The sequence below is a fragment of the Pan troglodytes genome, chromosome 6, assembly GCF_028858775.2.
Source record: "Pan troglodytes isolate AG18354 chromosome 6, NHGRI_mPanTro3-v2.0_pri, whole genome shotgun sequence".
In the NCBI taxonomy this organism is placed as follows: domain Eukaryota; kingdom Metazoa; phylum Chordata; class Mammalia; order Primates; family Hominidae; genus Pan; species Pan troglodytes.
The window spans coordinates 45,975,019-45,999,739 of NC_072404.2; the positions used below are offsets into that span (position 1 = coordinate 45,975,019).

General features: G+C 40.7%; 1 protein-coding gene across 10 annotated transcripts in view; it reads right to left on the reverse strand.

The window, feature by feature from the left end:
* The window catches only part of HECW1 (HECT, C2 and WW domain containing E3 ubiquitin protein ligase 1), a 449,514-nt gene that overhangs the window by 145,805 nt on the left and 278,988 nt on the right, over positions 1–24,721 (reverse strand). For all 10 annotated transcript variants that reach the window (XM_009452959.5, XM_063814176.1, XM_016957318.4 and 7 more), the window contains 2 exons: positions 20,197–20,272; positions 9,360–9,529 (listed from right to left, as the gene is read on the reverse strand). In XM_009452959.5, the coding sequence (XP_009451234.1) occupies positions 9,360–9,529; positions 20,197–20,272 (246 nt within the window). The remainder of the gene's footprint in view (positions 1–9,359; positions 9,530–20,196; positions 20,273–24,721) is intronic.

Below are 24,721 nucleotides of genomic sequence, written 5' to 3' on the forward strand. Positions count from 1 at the left end.
CCCCAATCTAGCAAGGCAGGCCAACGTTCAGATTCAGGAAATACAGAGAACACCACAAAGATACTCCTCGAGAAGAGCAACTCCAAGACACATAATTGTCAGATTCACCAAAGTTGAAATGAAGGAAAAAATGTTAAGGGCAGCCAGAGAGAAAGGTCGGGTTACCCTCAAAGGGAAGCCCATCAGACTAACAGCGGATCTCTCGGCAGAAACCCTACAAGCCAGAAGAGAGTGGGGGCCAATATTCAACATTCTTAAAGAAAAGAATTTTCAACCCAGAATTTCATATCCAGCCAAACTAAGCTTCATAAGTGAAGGAGAAATAAAATACTTTACAGACAAGCAAATGCTGAGAGATTTTGTCACCACCAGGCCTGCCCTAAAAGAGCTACTGAAGGAAGCGCTAAACATGGAAAGGAACAACTGGTACCAGCCGCTGCAAAATCATGACAAAATGTAAATACCATTGAGACTAGGAAGAAACTGCATCAACTAATGAGCAAAATCACCAGCTAACATCATAATGACAGGATCAAATTCACACATAACAATATTAACTTTAAATGTAAATGGACTAAATGCTCCAATTAAAAGACACAGACTGGCAAATTGGATAAAGAGTCAAGATCCATCAGTGTGCTGTATTCAGGAAACCCATCTCACGTGCAGAGACACACATAGGCTCAAAATAAAAGGATGGAGGAAGATCTACCAAGCAAATGGAAAACAAAAAAAGGCAGGGGTTGCAATCCTAGTCTCTGATAAAACAGACTTTAAACCAACAAAGATCAAAAGAGACAAAGAAGGCCATTACATAATGGTAAAGGGATCAATTCAACAAGAAGAGCTAACTATCCTAAATATATATGCACCCAATACAGGAGCACCCAGATTCATAAAGCAAGTCCTGAGTGACCTACAAAGAGACTTAGACTCCCACACATTAATAATGGGAGACTTTAACACCCCACTGTCAACATTAGACAGATCAATTAGACAGAAAGTCAACAAGGATACCCAGGAATTGAACTCAGCTCTGCACCAAGCGGACCTAATAGACATCTACAGAACTCTCCACCCCAAATCAACAGAATATACATTTTTTTCAGCCCCACACCACACCTATTCCAAAATTGACCACATAGTTGGAAGTAAAGCTCTCCTCAGCAAATGTAAAAGAACAGAAATTATAACAAACTATCTCTCAGACCACAGTGCAATCAAACTAGAACTCAGGATTAAGAATCCCACTCAAAGCCGCTCAACTACATGGAAACTGAACAACCTGCTCCTGAATGACTACTGGGTACATAATGAAATGAAGGCAGAAATAAAGATGTTCTTTGAAACCAATGAGAACAAAGACACAACATACCAGAATCTCTGGGACACATTCAAAGCAGTGTGTAGAGGGAAATTTATAGCACTATATGCCCACAAGAGAAAGCAGGAAAGATCCAAAATTGACACCCTAACATCACAATTAAAAGAACTAGAAAAGCAAGAGCAAACACATTCAAAAGCTAGCAGAAGGCAAGAAATAACTAAAATCAGAGCAGAACTGAAGGAAATAGAGACACAAAAAACCCTTCAAAAAATAAATGAATCCAGGAGCTGGTTTTTTGAAAGGATCAACAAAATTGATAGACCACTAGCAAGACTAATAAAGAAAGAAAGAGAGAAGAATCAAATAGACACAATAAAAAATGATAAAGGGGATATCACCACCGATCCCACAGAAATACAAACTACCATCAGAGAATACTACAAACACCTCTACGCAAATAAACTAGAAAATCTAGAAGAAATGGACAAATTCCTCGACACATACACTCTCCCAAGACTAAACCAGGAAGAAGTTGAATCTCTGAATAGACCAATAACAGGAGCTGAAATTGTGGCAATAATCAATAGTTTACCAAACAAAAAGAGTCCAGGACCAGATGGATTCACAGCCGAATTCTACCAGAGGTACAAGGAGGAACTGGTACCATTCCTTCTGAAACTATTCCAATCAATAGAAAAAGAGGGAATCCTCCCTAACTCATTTTATGAGGCCAGCATCATTCTGATACCAAAGCCGGGCAGAGACACAACCAAAAAAGAGAATTTTAAACCAATATCCTTGATGAATATTGATGCAAAAATCCTCAATAAAATACTGGCAAAACGAATCCAGCAGCATATCAAAAAGCTTATCCACCATGATCAAGTGGGCTTCATCCCTGGGATGCAAGGCTGGTTCAATATACGCAAATCAATAAATGTAATCCAGCATATAAACAGAGCCAAAGACAAAAACCACATGATTATCTCAATAGATGCAGAAAAAGCCTTTGACAAAATTCAACAACCCTTCATGCTAAAAACTCTCAATAAATTAGGTATTGATGGGACATATTTCAAAATAATAAGAGCTATCTATGACAAACCCACAGCCAATATCATACTGAATGGGCAAAAACTGGAAGCATTCCCTTTGAAAACTGGCACAAGACAGGGATGCCCTCTCTCACCACTCCTATTCAACATAGTGTTGGAAGTTCTGGCCAGGGCAATTAGGCAGGAGAAGGAAATAAAGGGTATTCAATTAGGAAAAGAGTTAGTCAAATTGTCCCTGTTTGCAGACGACATGATTGTATATCTAGAAAACCCCATCGTCTCAGCCCAAAATCTCCTTAAGCTGATAAGCAACTTCAGCAAAGTCTCAGGATACAAAATCAATGTACAAAAATCACAAGCATTCTTATACACCAACAACAGACAAACAGAGAGCCAAATCATGAGTGAACTCCCATTCACAATTGCTTCAAAGAGAATAAAATACCTAGGAATCCAACTTACAAGGGATGTGAAGGACCTCTTCAAGGAGAACTACAAACCACTGCTCAAGGAAATAAAAGAGGATACAAACAAATGGAAGAACATTCCATGCTCATGGGTAGGAAGAATCAATATCGTGAAAATGGCCATACTGCCCAAGGTAATTTACAGATTCAATGCCATCCCCATCAAGCTACCAATGACTTTCTTCACAGAACTGGAAAAAACTACTTTAAAGTTCATATGGAACCAAAAAAGAGCCCGCATTGCCAAGTCAATCCTAAGCCAAAAGAACAAAGCTGGAGGAATCACACTACCTGACTTCAAACTATACTACAAGGCTACAGTAACCAAAACAGCATGGTACTGGTACCAAAACAGAGATATAGATCAATGGAACAGAACAGAGCCCTCAGAAATAACGCCACATACCTACAACTATCTGATCTTTGACAAACCTGAGAAAAACAAGCAATGGGGAAAGGATTCCCTATTTAATAAATGGTGCTGGGAAAACTGGCTAGCCATATGTAGGAAGCTGAAACTGGATCCCTTCCTTACACCTTATACAAAAATCAATTCAAGATGGATTAAAGATTTAAATGTTAGACCTAAAACCATAAAAACCCTAGAAGAAAACCTAGGCATTACCATTCAGGACATAGGCATGGGCAAGGACTTCATGTCCAAAACACCAAAAGCAATGGCAACAAAAGCCAAAATTGACAAATGGGATCTAATTAAACTCAAGAGCTTCTGCACAGCAAAAGAAACTACCATCAGAGTGAACAGGCAACCTACAAAATGGGAGAAAATTTTCGCAACCTACTCATCTGACAAAGGGCTAATATCCAGAATCTACAATGAACTCAAACAAATTTACAAGAAAAAAACAACCCCATCAAAAAGTGGGCGAAGGACATAAACAGACACTTCTCAAAAGAAGACATTTATGCAGCCAAAAAACACATGAAAAAATGCTCATCATCACTGGCCATCAGAGAAATGCAAATCAAAACCACTATGAGATACCATCTCACACCAGTTAGAATGGCAATCATTAAAAAGTCAGGAAACAACAGGTGCTGGAGAGGATGCGGAGAAATAGGAACACTTTTACACTGTTGGTGGGACTGTAAACTGGTTCAACCATTGTGGAAGTCAGTGTGGCGATTCCTCAGGGATCTAGAACTAGAAATACCATTTGACCCAGCCATCCCATTACTGGGTATATACCCAAATGAGTATAAATCATGCTGCTATAAAGACACATGCACACGTATGTTTATTGCGGCATTATTCACAATAGCAAAGACTTGGAACCAACCCAAATGTCCAACAATGATAGACTGGATTAAGAAAATGTGGCACATATACACCATGGAATACTATGCAGCCATAAAAAATGATGAGTTCATGTCCTTTGTAGGGACATGGATGAAACTGGAAATCATCATTCTCAGTAAACTATCACAAGAACAAAAAACCAAACACCGCATATTCTCACTCATAGGTGGGAATTGAACATTGAGATCACATGGACACAGGAAGGGGAATATCATACTCTGGGGACTGTGGTGGGGTGGGGGGAGGGGGGAGGGATAGCATTGGGAGATATACCTAATGCTAGATGACGAGTTAGTGGGTGCAGCGCACCAGCATGGCACATATATACATATGTAACTAACCTGCACAAGGTGCACATGTACCCTAAAACTTAAAGTATAATAATTAAAATAAATAAATAAATAAATAAATAAATAAAAGAAATGAAAAGCATTAGAAATAGGAAATGTATGGGGAGGCATTAAGGACTATATTTTTTTCCTAGTTTCTTTAAAATACACATCCACTTAAAGCAAAAATTTTTAACATCGTCATGTAGGGTTTATAATGTATATACAATGTGATATATATAATAACTATAACAAGAAAGATCACGAGTGAGGATAAATGCAGGTAATATTGTTGAAGAGTTACTGCATTTTATGTAAAGTGGTACAAAATTAACTCAATGTAGATCATGAAAATATAGGAAGGTATTTTATGGTCCCTAAAGCAACTACAAAGGAAGTAACGCAAAGCTGTGTACCTAAAAATTCAGTAGATAAATTGAAATGAAATTCTAAAATATATTCAAATAATCCAAAAACAAGTCAAGAAGGGGAAATAAGAAAACAATCCAGAGGACAAACAGAAAACAAATAATAAAATAGTAGGCCTAAATACAATTACATGAATAAATATGTTAAATGGTAATGGGCCATTCATTCCTATTAAAAGGCAGAGATTATTGTAATAAATGAAATTAAGTCCGAAGAATATGCTGTCCATAGGCAATGCACTTTATAAGTAAAAACACAAACATTTTGAAAGTAAATGGAACAAACACTAAACATAAGGGAGGCTGGAGTGGCTATATCAGTGTGATAAAACAGCCTTCAAGACAAGGAGCACTACCAAAAATAAAGAAAAATATTTTATAATTATAAACATGATGCATAGACATAACTATGCAAGTACCTAATACCAGAGCTTCAAAATACATGAAACAAAAGTTGACAGAATTAGAGAAACAGACAGTTCCATGAACATAGTAAAGGATTTAAACATGCTTCTTGTGGCAACTGATAGAACAGCTAGACATAGAAAGCAATAAAGACACAGAGAATCTCTACAACTCAGTCAACCACCTTGACTCAACTGATATTTATAGGACTTGATATGCCACAATAGGAGAATATACATTCTTTTCAAGTTGATATGGTAAGCCTACCAAAATGCATCATATGCTGGACTGTAAAACATGGCTTGATAAATTTAAATAGATTGCAATCATATAGAGTATGTTCTCTAACCACAATAAAATAAAATTAAAAGTCAGTAACAAGAAGATATTTAGGAAAATCCCCAGGTTTGGAAATTAAACAACTTATTTCAAAATAATCCATGGGTCAAAGAAGGAATATGTAGAAATATTTTTGATGGAATGATAATAAAAGTATAAATTATATACAAATTTATAAAATGCAGTTAAAACAGAGATTAGAAGAAAACTTATTGCTTAAATAATTGTATTAGAGAATAAATGTAAGTCTAAAAGCAAGACCTAGACTTTTACCCTAAGGAGCTAAAAAAAAAAATAGAAGGCAATAAAGGAGATAAATAAATGAAAATAAGGGCATATATAAAAATAAATAGAAAACAGTTAAACATAGAGAAAATGATGTCAAGAGCTAGTTCTTTCACAAAATAAACAAATTTAATAAACCCATATTTAGATTGGTTAACAAAGAGAAAAAAAGCAATTCACCAATATATAAATGAAAGAGGTATTGTCCTTAATAAGCCTACAAACATTAAAAGACAATAAAACAATACTTTGAACAACTTTATGCCAAACAACACAAAAAGATGGCAATATTTCTTGAAAGACAAATGCTTTCTCTTAGAAGAAATAGGTAATCTAAATGACTCTTTTTATTTAAAAGACTAAATTCATAATTTAAAGTCTTCTCACAGAGAAACTCCAGCCTAAGATGTTTTCACTGGTAAATTATATCAAACATTTAAGGAAGAAATAATAATAATACACAGACATTTCCAGAAAATATGAGGAGGAAAACTTCCTGTTGTGGACTGAAACCTGTTATAGACTGAATGTGTGTGTGTGTTTGTCTCCTTCCACCAGTTGTGGACTGAAACCTGTTATAGACTGAACGTGTGTGTGTGTTTGTCTCCTTCCACCACCAACCCCCAAGTTCATATGTGAAACTCTAACACCCAAAGTGATGGTATTAAGAGGCGGGGCCTTTGGAGGTCATTACGTTTAGAGGAGTCATGAGGATAGGGTCCTCACGATGGGATTAGTGCCCTTATAAGAGTGTGCTCTCTTTCCTTTTCTCTCTTTCTAACATGTGGATGGAGCAAGAAGGCAGCCATCTGCATCCCCAAAGAGGCCCTCACCAGAACCCAACCGTGCCAGCATCCTGGGCTCGGACTTCCCAGCTTCGGAACTTTGAGAAATACATATCTGTTGTTTAAGCCACCCAGTCATTTTCTCCCAGGAAGAAAATGCAAAGTCCTGCAAGGAGAAGGCTTTTTTGGCCTGTTGCTTTCTTCCTGCCTGGAATTTGGACTTGAGGCTTTAACAGAGGAGGATGAGGCCATCTGCTAAGGATGGTGCAGTGGCAGGCCCGGAGAGCTGGGAGCCCTGGGGGCTCACTCAGCAGCGGCACTGCCTGGATCACCTCCCTCTGGATGTCTTGTTTGTGAGAAATATCAGAGCCAGCCGGACTTTCCCTTGCATGGAGCCAAATACATCCTTAACTGACATAATGGTAAGCAATGCCTGATCAAAGAAGGCCTTGAATGCTCTGCAGAGGAGCTATGACATTGACACTTGGACCCTGGGAACTGTAGTACAATTTAGGGGTTGAATGGACAGTTTGGCGGCAACACAAACCTTGGTTCAAATCTCCTTCAGCCAGTTACACACTGTTTAACTTGAGACATCAGTTATCCTCAGCCTGAGCCTTACCGGGGGACATGAGATGAGGCATATTTTAGATCAATAACTCCAACTGCAGCACGTGGGATGGAAGGGAGGTGGCCCAGAGCAGAGGGCTGGGGAGAATTCGCCAGTATTCTGCCAGAACAAAATCAGTCTTAACCAAAGCTTCAGAAATCATTTCAGAACTTAAAGTGAATTCTAGTTGACGTTTTTAGCCAAAAAACATTCTGATAGTGCTGGATTTTCCAAGCATTCCCTGACACTTAAAACACCTTTATGACTAAATGTCTTAGAACAGGTTCCTCTAAAGTCCTTCAGAAGAGAGAAGCCTTTCCCCCCATACAAAATAAATTCTTGTGACATCTTTTATTATCTCTAGGAATGCAGGGAAGAGTTCAGAAAGAATTGATGAACACAGGCAGGACTGAAGAAACAAATTAAGATTCATTATTCCATTCTAGCAGTGCTATCAGTGTTTTAGAATCTGTTGATAACCAACGCTAGGAGGAAGTTTAAGTACAAGTCTATTTCCCTCACGTCCACTTCAAAGCTCTAACGAAGCTCTTCTGGGAAGCCTGGGAGAGCGCTAATTAAGCCCAGGAAGGGGGTGGTATGATTTAATAGATAATAAAAAATCTTTGCTCTCATATGTCTAATTATGTTTTCTTGTCAAGGATGCTTGAAAGCTCTAAATCAGAGATGATCTACTCTGAAAAATAAAGGAAGAAATCCTCTCCAAAGCAAGGTCCTTTGGTGGGAGCACGTTTCCATCAATAATAGGCTGATGAGGGTAATCTAAGGCTCAGGTGGAGGATAACTGATCTCTCAAATTTATAAACTATTAACTGGCCACGCTGGGATTAGAATCCAGGTTTCTATGACTGTAAAACTGTACTTTTAACCTACATTATACCCCATCCACTCTCATGACCTAGGCCTCCCCTCCCCTCAGTCACATGGTTTGGAGGTTATAGCTTCAAGCTCAGGTCTGGCAGGGAGGCAGCCAAATGGGTGGTGATGACTTTCTTTTTTCTTTCTTTTTTAGAGACAGGGTCTCGCTCTGTCACCCAGGTTGGAGTGCAGTGGCATGATCCCAGCTCACTACAACCTCTGCCTGTCAGGCTCAAGAAGTCCTCCCACATCAGCCTCTCCAGTAGCTGGGACCACAGGCACACAACGCCAGGCTCAGCTAATTTTTTTTTTTTTTTTTTTTTTGGTAGAGATGGGGTTTTGCCATATTGCCCAGGCTGGTCTTGAACTTCTGGAGTCAAGCGATTCACCTGCCCTAGCCTCCCTAAGTGCTGGTATTATAGGTGTGAGCTACCTTGCCTGGCCAAATAAGTGGTGCCGACTTTCTTCATGTCCTTTAGGAGAGAACTTTGAGGACCCTCCTAACCCCTGGCAAAGGCGACACTTTTAGGAGTGGAGAAGGGCCTTTGTAGACAACATAGACTATTCAATACTGTAGCAAGCTGCCCAGCCCCTTGCAAATCATGAAGATAGGATAAACCATTAGGCTTCATTATCTATTTAAATCAAACAATATTTAACCCAACCAGGGATATTTTAGGGCTTACTGATTCACCTATCCCAGGAACCTCCCAGTTTTAGAATCTCTGAAACTGGTCTAGAAGGCTACATTTAAGATTTGACACCCTTGCTCAAGGATCACATGCATGGGAAGAGCTGTGGAGAAACTGGAAGGCTCTGATCACAACTCTTGTCTTCCTTCTCCCACATGAAGGGCAGAGGGAAAGGCCGTCCTGCTCGCGGCATGGGTTCTGAATCAGAAGAGGCTACTGCATGCAGTGCAATGAAAAGTGTGTTAGTACTGTCTGGATGGACTTGATCAAGATCCCTGAGTTGCAACCCCTGGAGAACATGGCTCCCTTCTAAGACCATGACAGCCATAGATTGAGCAGCAGAGTCCAGGGCTCCATGAATGGAGGGAAGGAGGAGGGCTGGTTCACAGTCAGCCCTTTCACTTTTACTTGGGCTTTTTTTCAGGGCCCACAGCACTCACCTCGGCCTGCCAGATGGGGTTCACGGTGTTGCCTATGATCTTGGATCTCCTCTCCTGTCCATGGTGAGGGAGGGCGGGGAAGATGCTGTGTTTCCCAGGCTGAATGGAAATCTTCAGATAAGGGTCTGGGTTGAAAAACATCCCTTTCTTCAACCCCATGGCTTGGAAATCTATAAAATAAAGGATACTTTAATTTAAATATGTTTTAGGGAGGTTAACGACTGGCATTTGGTAACTACACCTTTCATGAGAGGACCATTGGCCCTTATGAACTAGATCTCTAGTGTTACTCAGGCAGGTAAACAGGCTGGGGTGAAGGAGTGAGGGTCACCCCAGGAAACGTGGGTAGCACAGGGAGAGAAAGTCCAACTTTGGAAATTTGATGGGTCTGGGTGTAAAATTCCTCTGCAAGGTGGAGACATTAAAAAAATAGGGGTTGTAGTCTCACGATATATGTGGGCCTCACTGAGTAAGGTGAGAGAATTGGCAGAAATAAAGAGAGAGGAGAGGATTAAAAGAGCACAGAGCGTGGACAATGGAGGAAAGAACAAACAAGACCTGGCCTCCATGGGGCTGAGTGCAGTCAATGAGGAGAGTTCTGAGAAACCCTGCTGCCAGGGAGGGCAGGGCTTTGAAAACCGAGCTTTTCTGTTTAATTGAAGATATCTGACCATGTACAATTTCATGCTGCACAAGGAGAGAGAGACAGAAAGAGTGTGTGTGCACAAGGTCATTTAAGGCAACAGTTTATAGTTGGATAATGTGAAATCACATTATATTTATTAGAAATATATTGATGATGTCAAGGAATATAATTTTTTTTTGAGATGGAGTCACCCAGGCTGAAGTGCAGTGGTGGGATCTTGGCTCACTGCAAACTCTGCCTCCTGGGTTCAAGCATTTCTTCCTGCCTCAGCCTCTCGAGTAGCTGGGATTACAAGTGCCTATCACCATGCCTGGAGAATTTTTGTATTTTTAGTAGAGACAGATTTTCGCCATGTTGGCCAGGCTGGTTTTGAACTCCTGACCTCAGGTGATCTGCCCGCCTCGGCCTCCCAAAGTGTTGGGATTACAGGTGTGAGCCACTGTGCCCAGCCAAGGCACAGTAATAGAAATGCTTTTCTATTATTGAAGTATTTTTCAAACAAAATTATTTACATTTATACACAAGTGAAACAAATGGAGGTAAAGATACACAGGATCAGGGATTCCCAGTCATGGTTTAAGTTGTGGGGGGTTTCAATAATTTGTTACTGACGAAAAAGCACAGTGGTTTTCATATGCACTTATTTAAAAGTTATTTTGAGTTGATCCAAGGTTATCACCTTAATAAAATTATTCCTACTCTCTGGCATGATAATGTATTACTGCTCTGTGAAAGGGCTGTATATTCAAAATGGCCCCCAAATGCCAAAGGAGTTGAGAAACCAAAGAAAGAGGCAGACAAATCCAGTTTGTCGGTAAAAGGAGTTTTATTGGGGAACTCACAGATAAGCATGGTCTTGGGCTGTAGGAGACTGGTAGATCTCTGCACTGTTACTCCCTAGACCCAGGGCTTATGTACCATAGGGAAGGGGTATATAAGCCCTTGCTCTGTGCAAGACAATGAAAGGCAGCCCTCCAGAACAGGCAGGAATGCTGCATGCATCACAGCCTATTGTTTCTGCCATAACATCAAGGTTGACATGTTCTTACACTAGAGACAGTGGATAAAGTAGGAAGAGGAGGCATGCGCAAGACTGGGGGGTGATCAGAAGTCAACACAGCAGATTCACATCCACAATGGAGTCACTTTTGCCCCCACAATTGCCAATGAAAGAAAAAAGGCAGGAAGTACAAGCATCACAGAAATTTGCAAAACCCAGGCCACATCTGCAGGAATGTGTGTAGACAGAAGTTAACATAGCAGCCTGAGACTACTCAACTGCTTATAAGGTTGGCTCTTGGCTAATGTCTAGAAACCTGGATTTCAGGAGGGCTCCTACCTTCCCAGAATGGGTATGAGTGGCTCACTGTGCCTAAAGTGTTTGTGTAAATGATGTGGCTTATGGTGAACACTGCTTTCCTTCTGGGAGGCCGGAAGTTTGATGTGGGCTAAGCAGAAGATGCACACATGACCAGCACCACCCCCACTGTCCCCCAACCAGCCATCTAGTAGAAACCCAGTCTCAAGTCTCTAAGAAGCTTCCCTGGTAGACAGCATTTCCACGTGCTGTCACAGTTCACGCTGGGGGAATGAAGCATGTCTGTGTAACTCCACCGGGAGAGGCCCATTGGAAGCTTGCTCCTGGCTTCCTCCAGACTTTGCCCTAAGCACCTTTTCCCTTAGCTAATTTTGCTAAGTGTCCTTTCACTGTAATAAGTCATACCACGAGTATAACTAGATGCTGAGTCTTGTGAGTCCTCCTAGCAAATTGTTGAACCTAGGGGTGATCTTGGAGACCCTGACTTATTAGAGTGTGAAAGACATATATATATAACATTCATCATAAAATAGTGACTACCATTGCCTCCACCACCACCTACTATTTATTTGTTATCTACTAAATTCTGGGAACCATTCTAAGCACTTAAAATACATTTTCTTATTTAATCCTGAACACAAACTCCGCAAGGTAGAGATTATATCCTTAATACAAGAAAGAGAAAATGAAGGCTTACAGATTGTCAGGGCTGGTTGACATCAGAGATGAGATTTGAACCCGCCTCTTTGATTTCAAAGTCTGTGCTTTTGTTTTTTTGTTTGATTTTTTTGACATGGAGTTTCACTCTTGTTGCCCAGGCTGGAGTGCAATGGTGTAATCTTGGCTCACTGCAACCTCCGCCTCCCAGGTTCAAGCAATTCTCCTGCCTCAACCTACCGGGTAGCTGGGATTACAGGTACTCACCACCACCCCTGGCTAATTTTTTGTATTTTTAGTAGGGATAGGGTTTCATTAGGTTGGCCAGCTGGTCTTAAACTGTTGACGTAGGGTGATCTACCTCGGCCTCCCAAAGTGCTGGGATTACAGGTGTGAGCCACTGTGCCTGGCCCAAAGTCTGTGCTTTTAACCAATCTGTTATATTGTCTTTTTATAAAAATGTCAACTTTGGCATAGGTTAAATTCTCAAATATAAATGAGTCTTTTTCGATACACTTTGTTCTGTTCTATCAAACAACTTGTCCATATCTGCACCAACATGTCTTCATCAAATGTTTGATAGCTGCTAAATTAAGTCACTCTTATTGTTCTTATTTTTTTAAAAAGATAACACCTTTCTTTATCACTCAGCCATTTATTGTTCCAGATGAGCCTTATTAAATTTTAACAACTCCTTTCAAAACACTTGGATTTTGATTAGAACTGCATTGAATTTATATCTTAGCTTTGGGAGAATTAGTAGCTTTAGAAAACGGAGACTTCTACTCAAGAGCACGTGTTTCTTCATTTGTACAGGTCTTCTTTCCTGTCCTTCAGCAAATGTTTACACTTTTCTTTATAAAGACTTACATATTTAATTTCAGTCTAAATACTCACTGAGATATACGTTTCATGGAATAAAAGTACTTGAAAACTGTTGCAATAAGAGGTATAATTTAAAAGGCACTGGACTGGTAGTCATTTGAGAACACTCATTGTTGAAATTTGTGACTTTGAGTAAACCAATTTAACTCTTTCAGGTCTTAATGTTTTCCCCTATGAGACTGTTGGGAGAAATGTCCATAAGAGCACACAGAGTTCTAGAATTTTCCAAAAGTAAATGCTACGTTAAAGGAGAATAGTTAATTTCTTCTCATTTTTGCCTGTATTTTTTGGTTCTGGTGATAGACATATGTACATTTATTATAATACTTAAAAATATAGAATGAAAAAATAGAATTTTAAAGTTATTTCAAATAACTAATTGAAATAATTATTTATTTCAAGTTAAGTACCCCCTCCCCACCAGTGGCAACCTTTGCCAAACCTTATTGCCTCCTAGTATTTTTCTTTGCGTAGTTGAGAACATACTGCATATTCATTACTGCATCCAAGATTTTTCTTTTGACTTGCATCATATGTGTAAGAGACAAGAATATATCACCCCATTATATGTGAGAGCCTGGGAAACAACATCCCAAAATCTGTGATTTTGGCATAAGGATTATTTTGAGCTGAAGACAACTGAGAAGAAGTAGATAAAAGAAAAGCTCTTTGCCCTCTCGCTATTTTCCCAAAAGCAGGGCATAAATTTACAAAGGTGTCCCTCTTCCGCTCTCTACCAGGGGGATCAAAGGTTGATCACCAGAGATGACTTCAGACCAGTACCAACCAGGAGACAGCACCAGACGAATCTGCATAATAAACTGTACTAAACAGCATCTATCTACCATACCATAGCCTTCCCAGAACTTGCTGCCCCTGAAGACTCAAAGTCCTTTTCCTTTGCCCTGTCACTTCACTACAAATTGTACTGTTCTTTGTTGAAGACATTATGTAAGCTGAAATTCTAAGCCACTTCTTTGAGATTTACTCATTTTCCCTGGGTATCTCCTATGTATACATGAGATATACATGTTAATAACTTCTGTTTGTTTTTCTCTTGTTAATCTATCTTCTGTTACAGGGGGTCCTCAGCCAAGAACTTATGAAAACCAGAGGAAAAATTATTTCCCACGCCAACAACATCATAAGGATGTTCCCATGCCTTTTAGAACATTTTGAATACCCAATTCTTAAGAGTATATAGCATTTAATAATTTGGCTCTACGGTAATTTATTTAACCAAGCCCTAATTTTGAATGTTTAAGTTGTCTCCAATATATTTATAAATAAATCTTTGTTTGCATTTCTGATTTTTTCAGTTAGAATGCTAAAAGTGCACTTCATTGAAAATTAAAGTGATAATATTTACCTAGAAAATGTATTACCTCCAGGAAGTGGTAAAAACAGGAAGTATAAATAGACTTGACAAGTAAAGCATTTGCATGAGCAATCTTGCTTTGATATGTTCATTGTACTGTTGGAGCTTTCTAAGAAGGCAATTCCATTATCTACTTTCTGCTTATTTCCCCTTTTAAACCCTAAAAAGAAAATCAGTCTTTTTATATTGCAATGTCCCCAGTTCTCGAGTTTTCTTGGATTTTATCTCTGTATGCTGGAGTACATGCTTACATATTATTTTAAAGTGAGGTGTAAGGGTGGTAGTCTTTGAGCCCTTATAAACCTGAGGGTGTTCCTCTTGCCTTCCCACATAAATGAAAATCTGGTGGACATGGAAATCTTGGGTAAAACAATTCTCCCCTTAGAACTTGTGAAATAGGAGAGTTCCCTGACCCCCCTCACAGGACATGCAACAGGGGTGTGGCTCGTATGCTCAAACCCCTTATGGGAGAGGGAGCATGCAGACCGGGCAGGTGCAGGAACCGGAGTGAGTGCTTTTGGGCTCCGGCCCCGCGGTAGCATCTAGGGGAGGGTGTCTGTGACTCCTGAAGCCCCAGTGGGTGAGTTACAGTGCTCCTTTAGCTCTGCCATCTACGGCTGGCTTAAGTGTTAACCAACTCATTGCCTTCTTGGTATCTGGATCCTTGTCTGGCATCCAGGAAGAATCAGATCACACACCGACCTGAAGGATGGTGAATGCAGGGGTTTCAGTGATTGGCGGAGGTAGCTCTCAGCAGGATGAGTGGTGAGCTGGAAAGAGGATGGAGTGGGAAGATGATCTTCCCCTGGAGTTTGGCTGTCCCTCGGCCAATCTCCTCTTTGACCTTCCCCAACTGAACTCCTCTCAACATTCGGATGCTCCTTCTCTTCTCTCCTCTGCCGTGCCACTCTTCTGTTGCTCTGCTCTTCTGCTCATCCGCTTGTGGAGCCTGGGATATGGGGCTTATATGGGTACAAGATAGAGGGGCATGGTGGGCCAAAATGCAACATTTGGGTGCGAAAACAGGAACGCCTGTTCCCATTTAGGGCCATGGGTTTCCAGGATTGAGGGTGGGGCCTTTGCTGGGTAACTGCCCTCTTCTACCCAGTATTTCCCTGTCTCCTGTCCGTATCACTTGGTAGGCTTTGCTTCATTATTTTGGCATCTCAGAAGACAAGTCTGAGATTAGCATGAGGATTGTTCTTTTGTACGTATCATGCATTTTCAGCCCAGATGTCTACTGTGGCTATATTTGGGAAAACAAAAACAAAAACAAAAACCTTTTTAAATGAGATTTGTCTAGGTGTTGGTCTCTTCATATACATTTCTTTCTCTGAGCACCTGATGGTCTTCTTTAATTTAAATACTCAAAATTATCTTCAGCTCAAGGAAGTTTTCTTCTATTACTGTTTCTGTTCAGTTTGTTCTGATTTCTTCATCAAAAACACTGATTATGTGTTGGCTCTGTATGTGCCATTCATCTTTTTTTCCCTCATCCTTTTTGGGCTTTGCCCTTCATTGATGCCTTCCGGGAGAGATTCTCAAGTCAATTTGTCATATCACTGATTCCCTTTCTGTAGTGGTGAGTGTGACCTGTACTGCTTTTGAAGGCTTTTAATTCTGTGATTGTACTTTTTAGAGTTTATTTTAAATCTCTTCTTGACTGCGGTAGACAGAATAATGACCTCACAAAGATGTTCACATCCTATTCCTTGGAGCCTATGAATATGTTACCTTACATGGTAAAAGGGACTCTGCAGAGTGATTAAGTTAAGGATCTTGCAGTAGAGAGATTTATCCTGGACTGTCCAGGTGAGTGCAACGTAATCAGAGTCCTTGTCAGATGGAGGCAGGAAGAGCAAAATGAGGAGAAGGCAATGTGATGAGAAGCAGAGATTGAAGCAATGTAGCCATGAGCCAAAGAATGCTGGCAGCCTCTAGAAGCTGAAAGTGGCAAGGGATGGATTTGCACCAGAGCCCCCAGAAGGAACCAGCCTGGCTGACAGCTTGATTTTAGTCCCTTAACATTCATTCTGGACTTCTGACCTCCAGAACAGTAAGAGTACATTTGTGTTGTTTAAGCCACTAAGTTGGTGTCAATTTGTTATAGCAGCAAGAGAAAGCAAATACACTTGACTTTCTAAGTTTCTATTTTTGCAAGCTTTAAAAAACTCCCTTATCATCTTTTCTCATCTTTGATCTCTTATTTAATATGCTCTGCACTTCCCTCTATTTTGTTGAGGGTACAAGCAGATGAGTGATAAATATTTTACTTCTCTTTAGTAGGTATCTGTCAATAGAATAGTTTCTTTTTCTCTTGAGTATTATAGTCTTCAACTTTTTAATAGGGTAGAGTATTTTCTCCACACATTGTTCAAGTCAAAATTTCTGTTGTTTACCTACGAGCATGTCATGTAGTCCCGGCGTTTGTCCATCTTTAGTGAGTTTGGTTGTCCAGCTGGTTGTTGCTGGAATCCTTAGCTCTGCTCTTATACTCAGAGCTGACCAGCATGGAGCAAATTTTTGATATTTTGTGGGCTTTGCTGATCTTTCTGTCTTGTGTTTTTTTGAGGCATGGAATTTATTTTTATTTTATTTTAGTCTTTTGAAGCAGGGTCTTGCTCTGTTGCCCAGCCTGGAGTACAGTTGCACAGTTAGAGCTCACTGTAGCCTCTAACCCCTGGGCTCAAGTGATCCTCCTGCCCCAGCTTCCTGAGTAGCTGGGACTATAGGTACATGCCACCATGGCTGGCTAACTTTTTTTACTTTTTGTAGCAATGGGATCTTGTTATATTACCCAGGTGGTCTCAAACTCCTGGACTCAAGCAATCCTTCTGCCTTGGCCTCCCAAAGTGCTGGGATTATAGGTATGAGCCACCATGCCTGGCTGCATGGAATTTATTTTGATAGTTTCAACAGTATTTGCTTTTTGTCCTAGGCAGACATAGTGAATGCAACATACATATACATAGCCAACTACTGAGCATTATATGTCCATGACCATTCCAAGCTTGCTCCGCTAGCTACTAACCTTATATTCCTAGTCACTTTCCTTTGCTGGGAATGGTTGTCTTGGAATAAATGTAAGAAAAATGATGTGTTTGGGGACTGCAGGAGATGAACCAACCCTGATCACCTTATAAAGTAGCTTTGTGAACCAAGCTGGGGTGGTGGTGGGGCTTCCTCCTCTGGTAGGTCTGTGAGCCCATGTCTTCATGGCAGAGGCAAAGCAGAGATAAAGGAATAGAGACTGTCCCCTCCCCAGTCCTGCCCTGCTCACCATGCATGGCATTCCTCTTGGGCTTCAGGACTTGGACTTCACTGGACCTTTGGTTAGTGACAATTCCTCTTGGTTTCTGGCACATAGTTGTGCAGTATTCCTGGTTTCTACTGTTTTTGAAGGTTGGTATTAATCATTGTTATTTCTTAAGCATTTCAATAGGAGTTGCTAGCTTTTGCCTTAGAAGTACAAAATTAGTGAGTTGAAACCACCACTGCAAAATTATAACTGAGACAGTGAAAGAAATCTGACCTAACCAACTCCATCTTGCGTCTAACCTATAAGCTGTCTTTGTTCATTCCTGGGAACAGGCGCAACTAACTTTGGGAGGAACTTAGTTTATGGTTTACCTTTGAAACAAAGACAACAGCAGCTCTTTCCTGAAACAAACCCCCTTCTTGCCTGGAGACTAGACTGCATTTGTAGGACTAACAAATTAGTCAAAAGATTATAAATTATGATTTAGGAGTCATACAGCTGGAGGCTGCAAGATTCTGACTACCCCCAAATTGCTCCTGGAGATAATGTCAGTATTGTAAAACCTAAGATTAGTGCTTGAGATATTTTGCAGATGCTGTACTTGATGGATCAGCTGGCACCACCCAGGTGGCTAAACTGGCTCATCTGATCTTGTGACCCCCACCCAGGAACTGACTCAGCATAGGAGGACAGCTTCAACTCCTTATGATTTCATCTTCAACCCAACCAATCAGCACTCCTGACTAACTGGCCCCTACTCACCAAACTATCCTTAAAAATTCTGATGGCCGAATTCTCGGGGAGACTGATTTGAGTGATACTAAAACTCTGGTCTCCTGCACAGCCAGTTCTCTGTGAATTACTCTTTCTCTACTGCAATTCCCCTCTCTTGATAAATCGGCTCTGTCTAGGCAGTGGGCAAGGTGAACACATTGGGTGGTTACAAGTTTTTTCTTCTTTTTTTTTTTCTTCAGCCTAGATATACACATGCTAACACTGTCAATGGATCAAAACATATTTGCTTTACTGGGCTCACTTAGACTTGAAAAGCCCAGTTAACAGTGTAGCTCCCAAGGAGGCACATGTACTTCATGCCTGTGACCTCTGGCATTCATGGCCTGCAACATCTGTTGATTTGACAAGCTAAGGTAGTAGTTTTCCAACTGTGCTCAACAGAGTCCTCAGGCTTTATGCCGCTGTGTCCCCTTAAAGACTGTTTAGGGTGGGATTGAATGTGTGAAGCCCTGAGCTTTGTATATCATGTTAGCCAGAGCAGCTCAGTTTTTCTTTTAAACTTTTATTTATTTTATTTTATTTCATTTTTTTTGAGATGGAGTCTCACTCTGTTGCTCAGGTTGGAGTACAGTGGTGCAATCTCGGCTCACTGCAACCTCCACCTCCCATGTTCAATCCATTCTCCTGCCTCAGCCTCCCAAGTAGCTGGGACTACAGGAGCCCGCCACCATGCCTGGCTAATTTTTGTATTTTTAGCAGAGATGAGGTTTTGCCAAGTTGGCCAGGCTGGTCTCAAACTTCTGACCTCAGGTGATCTGCTCACCTTGGCCTCCCAAAGTGCTGGGATTACAGGTGTGAGCCACCACGCCCAGCCCTAAACTTTTAATTTTTATATAATTCTGGGTTTACAGAAGACTTCCAAAGATAATACAAAGATTTCCCACATAACCTTTGCCCAGTTTGTCCCATTATTAACATATGATGTTGTCAGGCATCTGAGCCCAAGCTAAGCCATCATATGCCCTGTGACCTGCACATATACATCCAGATGACCTGAAGCAACTGAAGAACCACAAAAGATGACATTCCACCACTGTGATCTGTTCCTGCCCCACTCTAACTGATCAATTGACCTTATGACAATACACCCTCCCCACCCTTGCAATAATGTATTTTGTGGTACTCCCCCACCCTTAAGAAGGTACTTTGTAATATTCTCCCCACCCTTGAAATGTACTTGGTGAGATCCACCCGCTGCCCACAAAAAATTGCTCCTAACTCCACCTCCTATCCCAAACCTATAAGAACTAATGATAATCCCACCACCCTTTGCTGACTCTCTTTTCGTACTCAGCCCACCTGCACTCAGGTGAAATAAACAGCCATGTTACTCACACAAAGCCTGTTGGTGGACTCTCTTCACACAGACATGCATGACAGATGGAACCATGGTACATTCATGAAAACTAAAACGTTAACTTACTCTTAAATATTAAACTAAAATATTATTAGTTAACAGACTTAATTGGATTCCACTGATTTTTTTTCCATGAATGAGCATTTTTGAGCGGCTCAGTTATCTGTTTTGCCAGTTGTGCCCCATGTGAGGTTTTGTTTAGACAAAGAGTTGAATAGCTGCTTCTCTTCCCAGGTTTTCCTTACTTCCCCTTGTATACGCTCAACTACTGCTACATGAACCTGGGGGAAAGGTAGAACTGCAGCCTCCCTTTCCATCATCTCAGCATGCTTTCACATCTATTACTTCCTAAACTCTCTATTATCCTTATGTGGTCAAGGGAAATTGAACAGATTTAAAAAACATTTTTGCTTTACAGATTGAGAAATTGAGGCACAGAGAGGTTGACTGACTTGTAGGTAAGAGTGAAATGGAAGTGAGTGTCTTCACTCTTGGTTGACATTCTTAGTCTCTCCACAAAGTCTCAGGTGAGCAAAACATACCTGAGAGAGAGAAGCTGATCAGCCTCCGACTTCCTTGTCCTTGGACGGTCTCATCAGCACCAATGCTTTTAAAAATCTGTAAAAAGAAGGAAAATGGGAGACAAGCAAAACAAGCACTGAAATGGATATTCACACTTCAACACAAGCATGGTTATTCACAGTGATTTTACCAGCTACAGGCAACGAAGACAGTGATTTCACTGGGCAACTATTGATTAAAACAACTTTCTAGCAACCTAATGTTTTTCCCAGTAGTAGAGGATCTGCTAGTGGGGGTGATGGGTACTTTTCAGGAAAATGGAAATCAACAAACACAATTACTGTAATAGAAAAGACCCTTTGTAACTACTTATGCAAACAATGTCTTTTCACATTCAAATTTGAAAAAAGTATTTATTAAAGCAGGGCCTAATGCACTAGAATGATAGGTCAATAGATGTTTACTATTGTAATTATAATGTATTTCCATTTAGCAAAGTAGAGTGTTGAACTGCTGCATCTCCACTTATTATTATTTAGGGATTTCCAGGAAACTGCTGGAGAGGAGCCTGAACAAGGCATTAAGGAGCTCTTCTGAGGTCTCTCTTAATTAATCAATTGCCTTCCTCGGAAATTTCAGAACACAATTGTTACATGGATTATCTAGAATCTAGTAGGTATTTGAAAACAATGTTGCTAAAATGTTTTGTTTTTCATCATTGCTCAATATTTAGTAATAGGTTAATCAAAATAGCTAGAGTTTTTGCTTCCATTCTCTTCTAGGAAGGTTTTATTCAGAAATGATTTTGAGTATTTGAAGGCAGAATGACTCTTCCTATTTACCTTTGCATGTGTTGTATGTTTGCAGAAAATAATTTTAAAACTCTGGGTATTAAGCAAATCCACAGTGTCCATTTTTTAGAAGGTAATCTGTACTAGGAAGAGAAAAATGAAAATATCCATAATCTCTTGTTCAGAGTCTCATTATTTGTAGATTGTGTGGGTTCAGTCTTTTTCTTTCTTCTCTTAGTATTCTTGATGCTGTATAGGTTGTGATTGGATATTCACATCAACCTGCCTGATATGAGACTGGGAGTAATGACTGGGCATCACAGGGCTCACAGCTTCAGGCAAGGGGAGTACAAAGGGATTATTATTCATCTTTTCACACTGAAGCAGGTGCCCCTGGTGAGCCTGTGAGCTTGGCGGCTGCTTGTAGACAAATCTTGGTATGACTGCCCTGAAGCCCAAATGTGATGTGCATCTCAGGGATCCTGGGCTGTTCAGCAGAGGGAGCCAACCAGTGGAGTGACATATGGAATGGGGCTCGGCACCAGGCCAGATAAGAGATTGTCAAATTCTTTGACACATGTCTGTCCCTTAGAGTCTCATTTGATAAGAATCAGAGTAAAACATGGCCAGGATTGGTGAGTCAAAACTCTCATAGGTCCTGAGGTGTTATGAAAACTTGAAACTTACATTTGTCTTAAAGCTGCCTTTGCAAAATTATGACTGAGACAGTGAAAGGGATCTAACTTAACTGACTCCATCTTGCTTCTAACCTCCAAGCTGTCCTTGTACATTCCTGGGCATAGGCTGAACTAACTTTAGGAGAAACTTAGTTTGTAGTTTACAGTTTAAACAAAGACAGTAAAAGCCCTTTCCCAAAGCAGATCTCCTTCTTGCCTGGAGACTAGATTGTCTTTGTAGGACTAACGTTAGCTGCAAGATTAGAAATTATGGTTTAGGAGTCATGCAGCTGGAGGCTACAAGATTCTGGCCCTCCCTAAATTGCTCCTGAGATCAGTGTTTGAGATATTTCACAGACCCTGCACTTGATGGATCAGCTGGCACCACCAAGATCAATAAACTGGCTAGTCTGATTTTGTGGCCCCCACCCAGGAACTGACTCACTGCAAGAAGACAGCTCCGACTCCCTATGATTTCATCTCTGACCAATCAGCATTCCTGGCTCACTAGCTTCCACCCCCTCCAACCCACTACTCCACCCTGCCCCACCAAGTTATCCTTAAAAACTCTGTCCCCTGAATGCTCCGGGAGATGGATTTGAGTAATAATAAACTCTGGTCTCCCGCACAGCACAGCCGGCTCTGCATGAATTACTCTTTCTCTATTGCAATTCCCCTGTCTTGATGAATCGGCTTTGTCTAGACAGTGGGCAAGGTGAACCCTTTGGGCAGTTGCAGTCTCATTGGAATTCCTTCCTCAGGAAACTGACTCTCAGGTGAGGGACTGAAACTCACCAGATGCCCAGATCTAGACCATTGGATGCCAGACCCCTTATTCATCTTCCTTAGTTCCTTAGACTCCTCCTTTGTTCCTGTTTTACATTCCTTCCCTGATATATAAACCCCAATTTTAGTTGGTCAAGGAGATGGATTTGAAACTTAACTCTTATTCTCCCAGTTAACATCACCCAAATAAAAAGCCTTCTTTCCTGGCAATACTCATTGTCTCAGTGATTGGCTTTCTATGCATGGAGCAATGGGACCTAGAATAAATCCCTGGCATTTTGATAACAATTAGCCTTCTTCACATCAGAGGGCCTTCTCCCTCCTCCTTTCTGTTTGTTATTCCCATCAATGGCTGACACCAAGAAATGGAGATCAGCCATCAGTTCAGAGACCACATCCTCAGGCTAGACCATGCTTTTCTTAACTCTGAAAGTGGCCAGTCCTCATGGCATAATCAGGGCTTCCAAATTCCTTAGTGTTGTGGACTTTTCTTCTCTTGCAAGCCTGTGCCTGGACATGGCTGTGGGAGACCTCCACATGCTGACCACCCCTCCTCACAGTGCTATACGGCACCACCAGGACAATTAACAATCAATGGCTAAAGCCTCTGGCTCCTAATTCTAATTTAAAAATGTCCACCCCAAGTTTGTCTCTTTCTAAGAATAAAAGTTCTTTGGGGGAATAATAGAAACTATAATTTTAATAATTATAGCTTATAGAATCGTAAGTCTAGAGTATGTGCATTCCAATGTATATTTTTTAAAAGTATAGGATTAAACGGCATATTTCATGCTAAGCTGAAATGAGCTCAAACATGCAATGATAACAAAGGATGGTACATTTATTCCTTCCTTTTTAAAGCATACATATTTTGGTTCTTCATATTTAAATACTCCTCTGCTGGCATTCATAGTATTTACAAAGAAGCCTCTTCATCTTTATTGCATCAAAAACAGGTCTGTAGATGAAAAAAAAAAAAAAAAGAAGAAGAAAAAAGAGTATGTTTTCCAAAAGCTACTAAGCTCAGTGAGGAGACACATCATTTAAGTCTCCATAAAATCCCACCTAAATTCTTGGCTTTTCACTAACATCATTTACAAAGTCATCTAAGCACCACACTGATGATACAAAAATGGAGGGAATGGTAGCCATAATAAACATTTTCCAGGAAGTAAAAATGTTTGCCCAGTCTTAGGAAGGTTTGACAACCTGACTTCTCACTCGAGATGCATTGCAGAAGCATGTTTGACGTTGAGAAATATGCTATACTCACAGACAGACTCTTTACAGTTTATTGACTGTGAAAATGATGTGAAGACTCAGCCCAAATAGTTTCACCCTGGAGCAACCTGAGGCTGCAGGCCTGCCAGGGACATGGCTGGTCTTCTCAGGGCTGACAAGCTCCCTTTGCTCTGTGGCTTGTCTGATGCCTGACTACCATTCTAACTGCTTGATGCTGGGTCCTGTTGCCCCACCCCTCTCTGTTGAAGCTCTGGCAGTTTCACTGTGTGTGTCTTGCACCCAAATGTTTCCACAACAGAGCATACTTGGCAAATGGTTTAACAGATTCCAAACTGAATCTGTTGTGGGGTGTAGAAGATTCTGCAGGGTATTGAGAAGCTCTTGGAGTTAAATTAAGAGCTTTGAGGTTAATTCAGATGTCTTTCTCTCCTACTCTCATTCTCATTTTCTCTCTAAAATTGCCTTTTGAAAAGTTGTAAATATGAATTCACACCACTGTTGCATACCCCAAAACTGCAATTCAGCAAAAGAGTGTGAAGATCAGCTCTTTTCACCCTGGCAGGGGATCTTCTGTTTCAGCAGTCCGGAGACTATAGCTCAGTTGACAGGGCTCCCTCGGCCTTTAGTCTCCAGCATGTTATTCAAATTTTACCCTTTCTTTGCACAGTATCACTGCATGAAAGATGAGGTGGTTTGCTAAAAATACACAGCAGCATCTAATCACACAGTCATATATGTGTGCTGACCTATATCCCAGGTCTTCCAGCCTCCCAAGACATCAGGGCTTCTCACACAGGCCCCTTCTGTTCCCAGAGGTAAGCAGCTATGCCCAAGGGCAAGGGTGCCTGCCTGGGAACATCATTTTACCCAAAATTTTGGGTTAAATTGTCTTTATTTTAAAAACAAATATGAAGAAACCTAAAGCTGAATGCCAAATGAGCATGTATTTGGAAGGTAAAGCAGGAGATTTCGAAGAACTTTCTAAGCTGCCTCTTGGAATGGCCCAGACCTGGGTTTACTTCCTTTGGGTAAAAGCTGGAGCTGCTCCC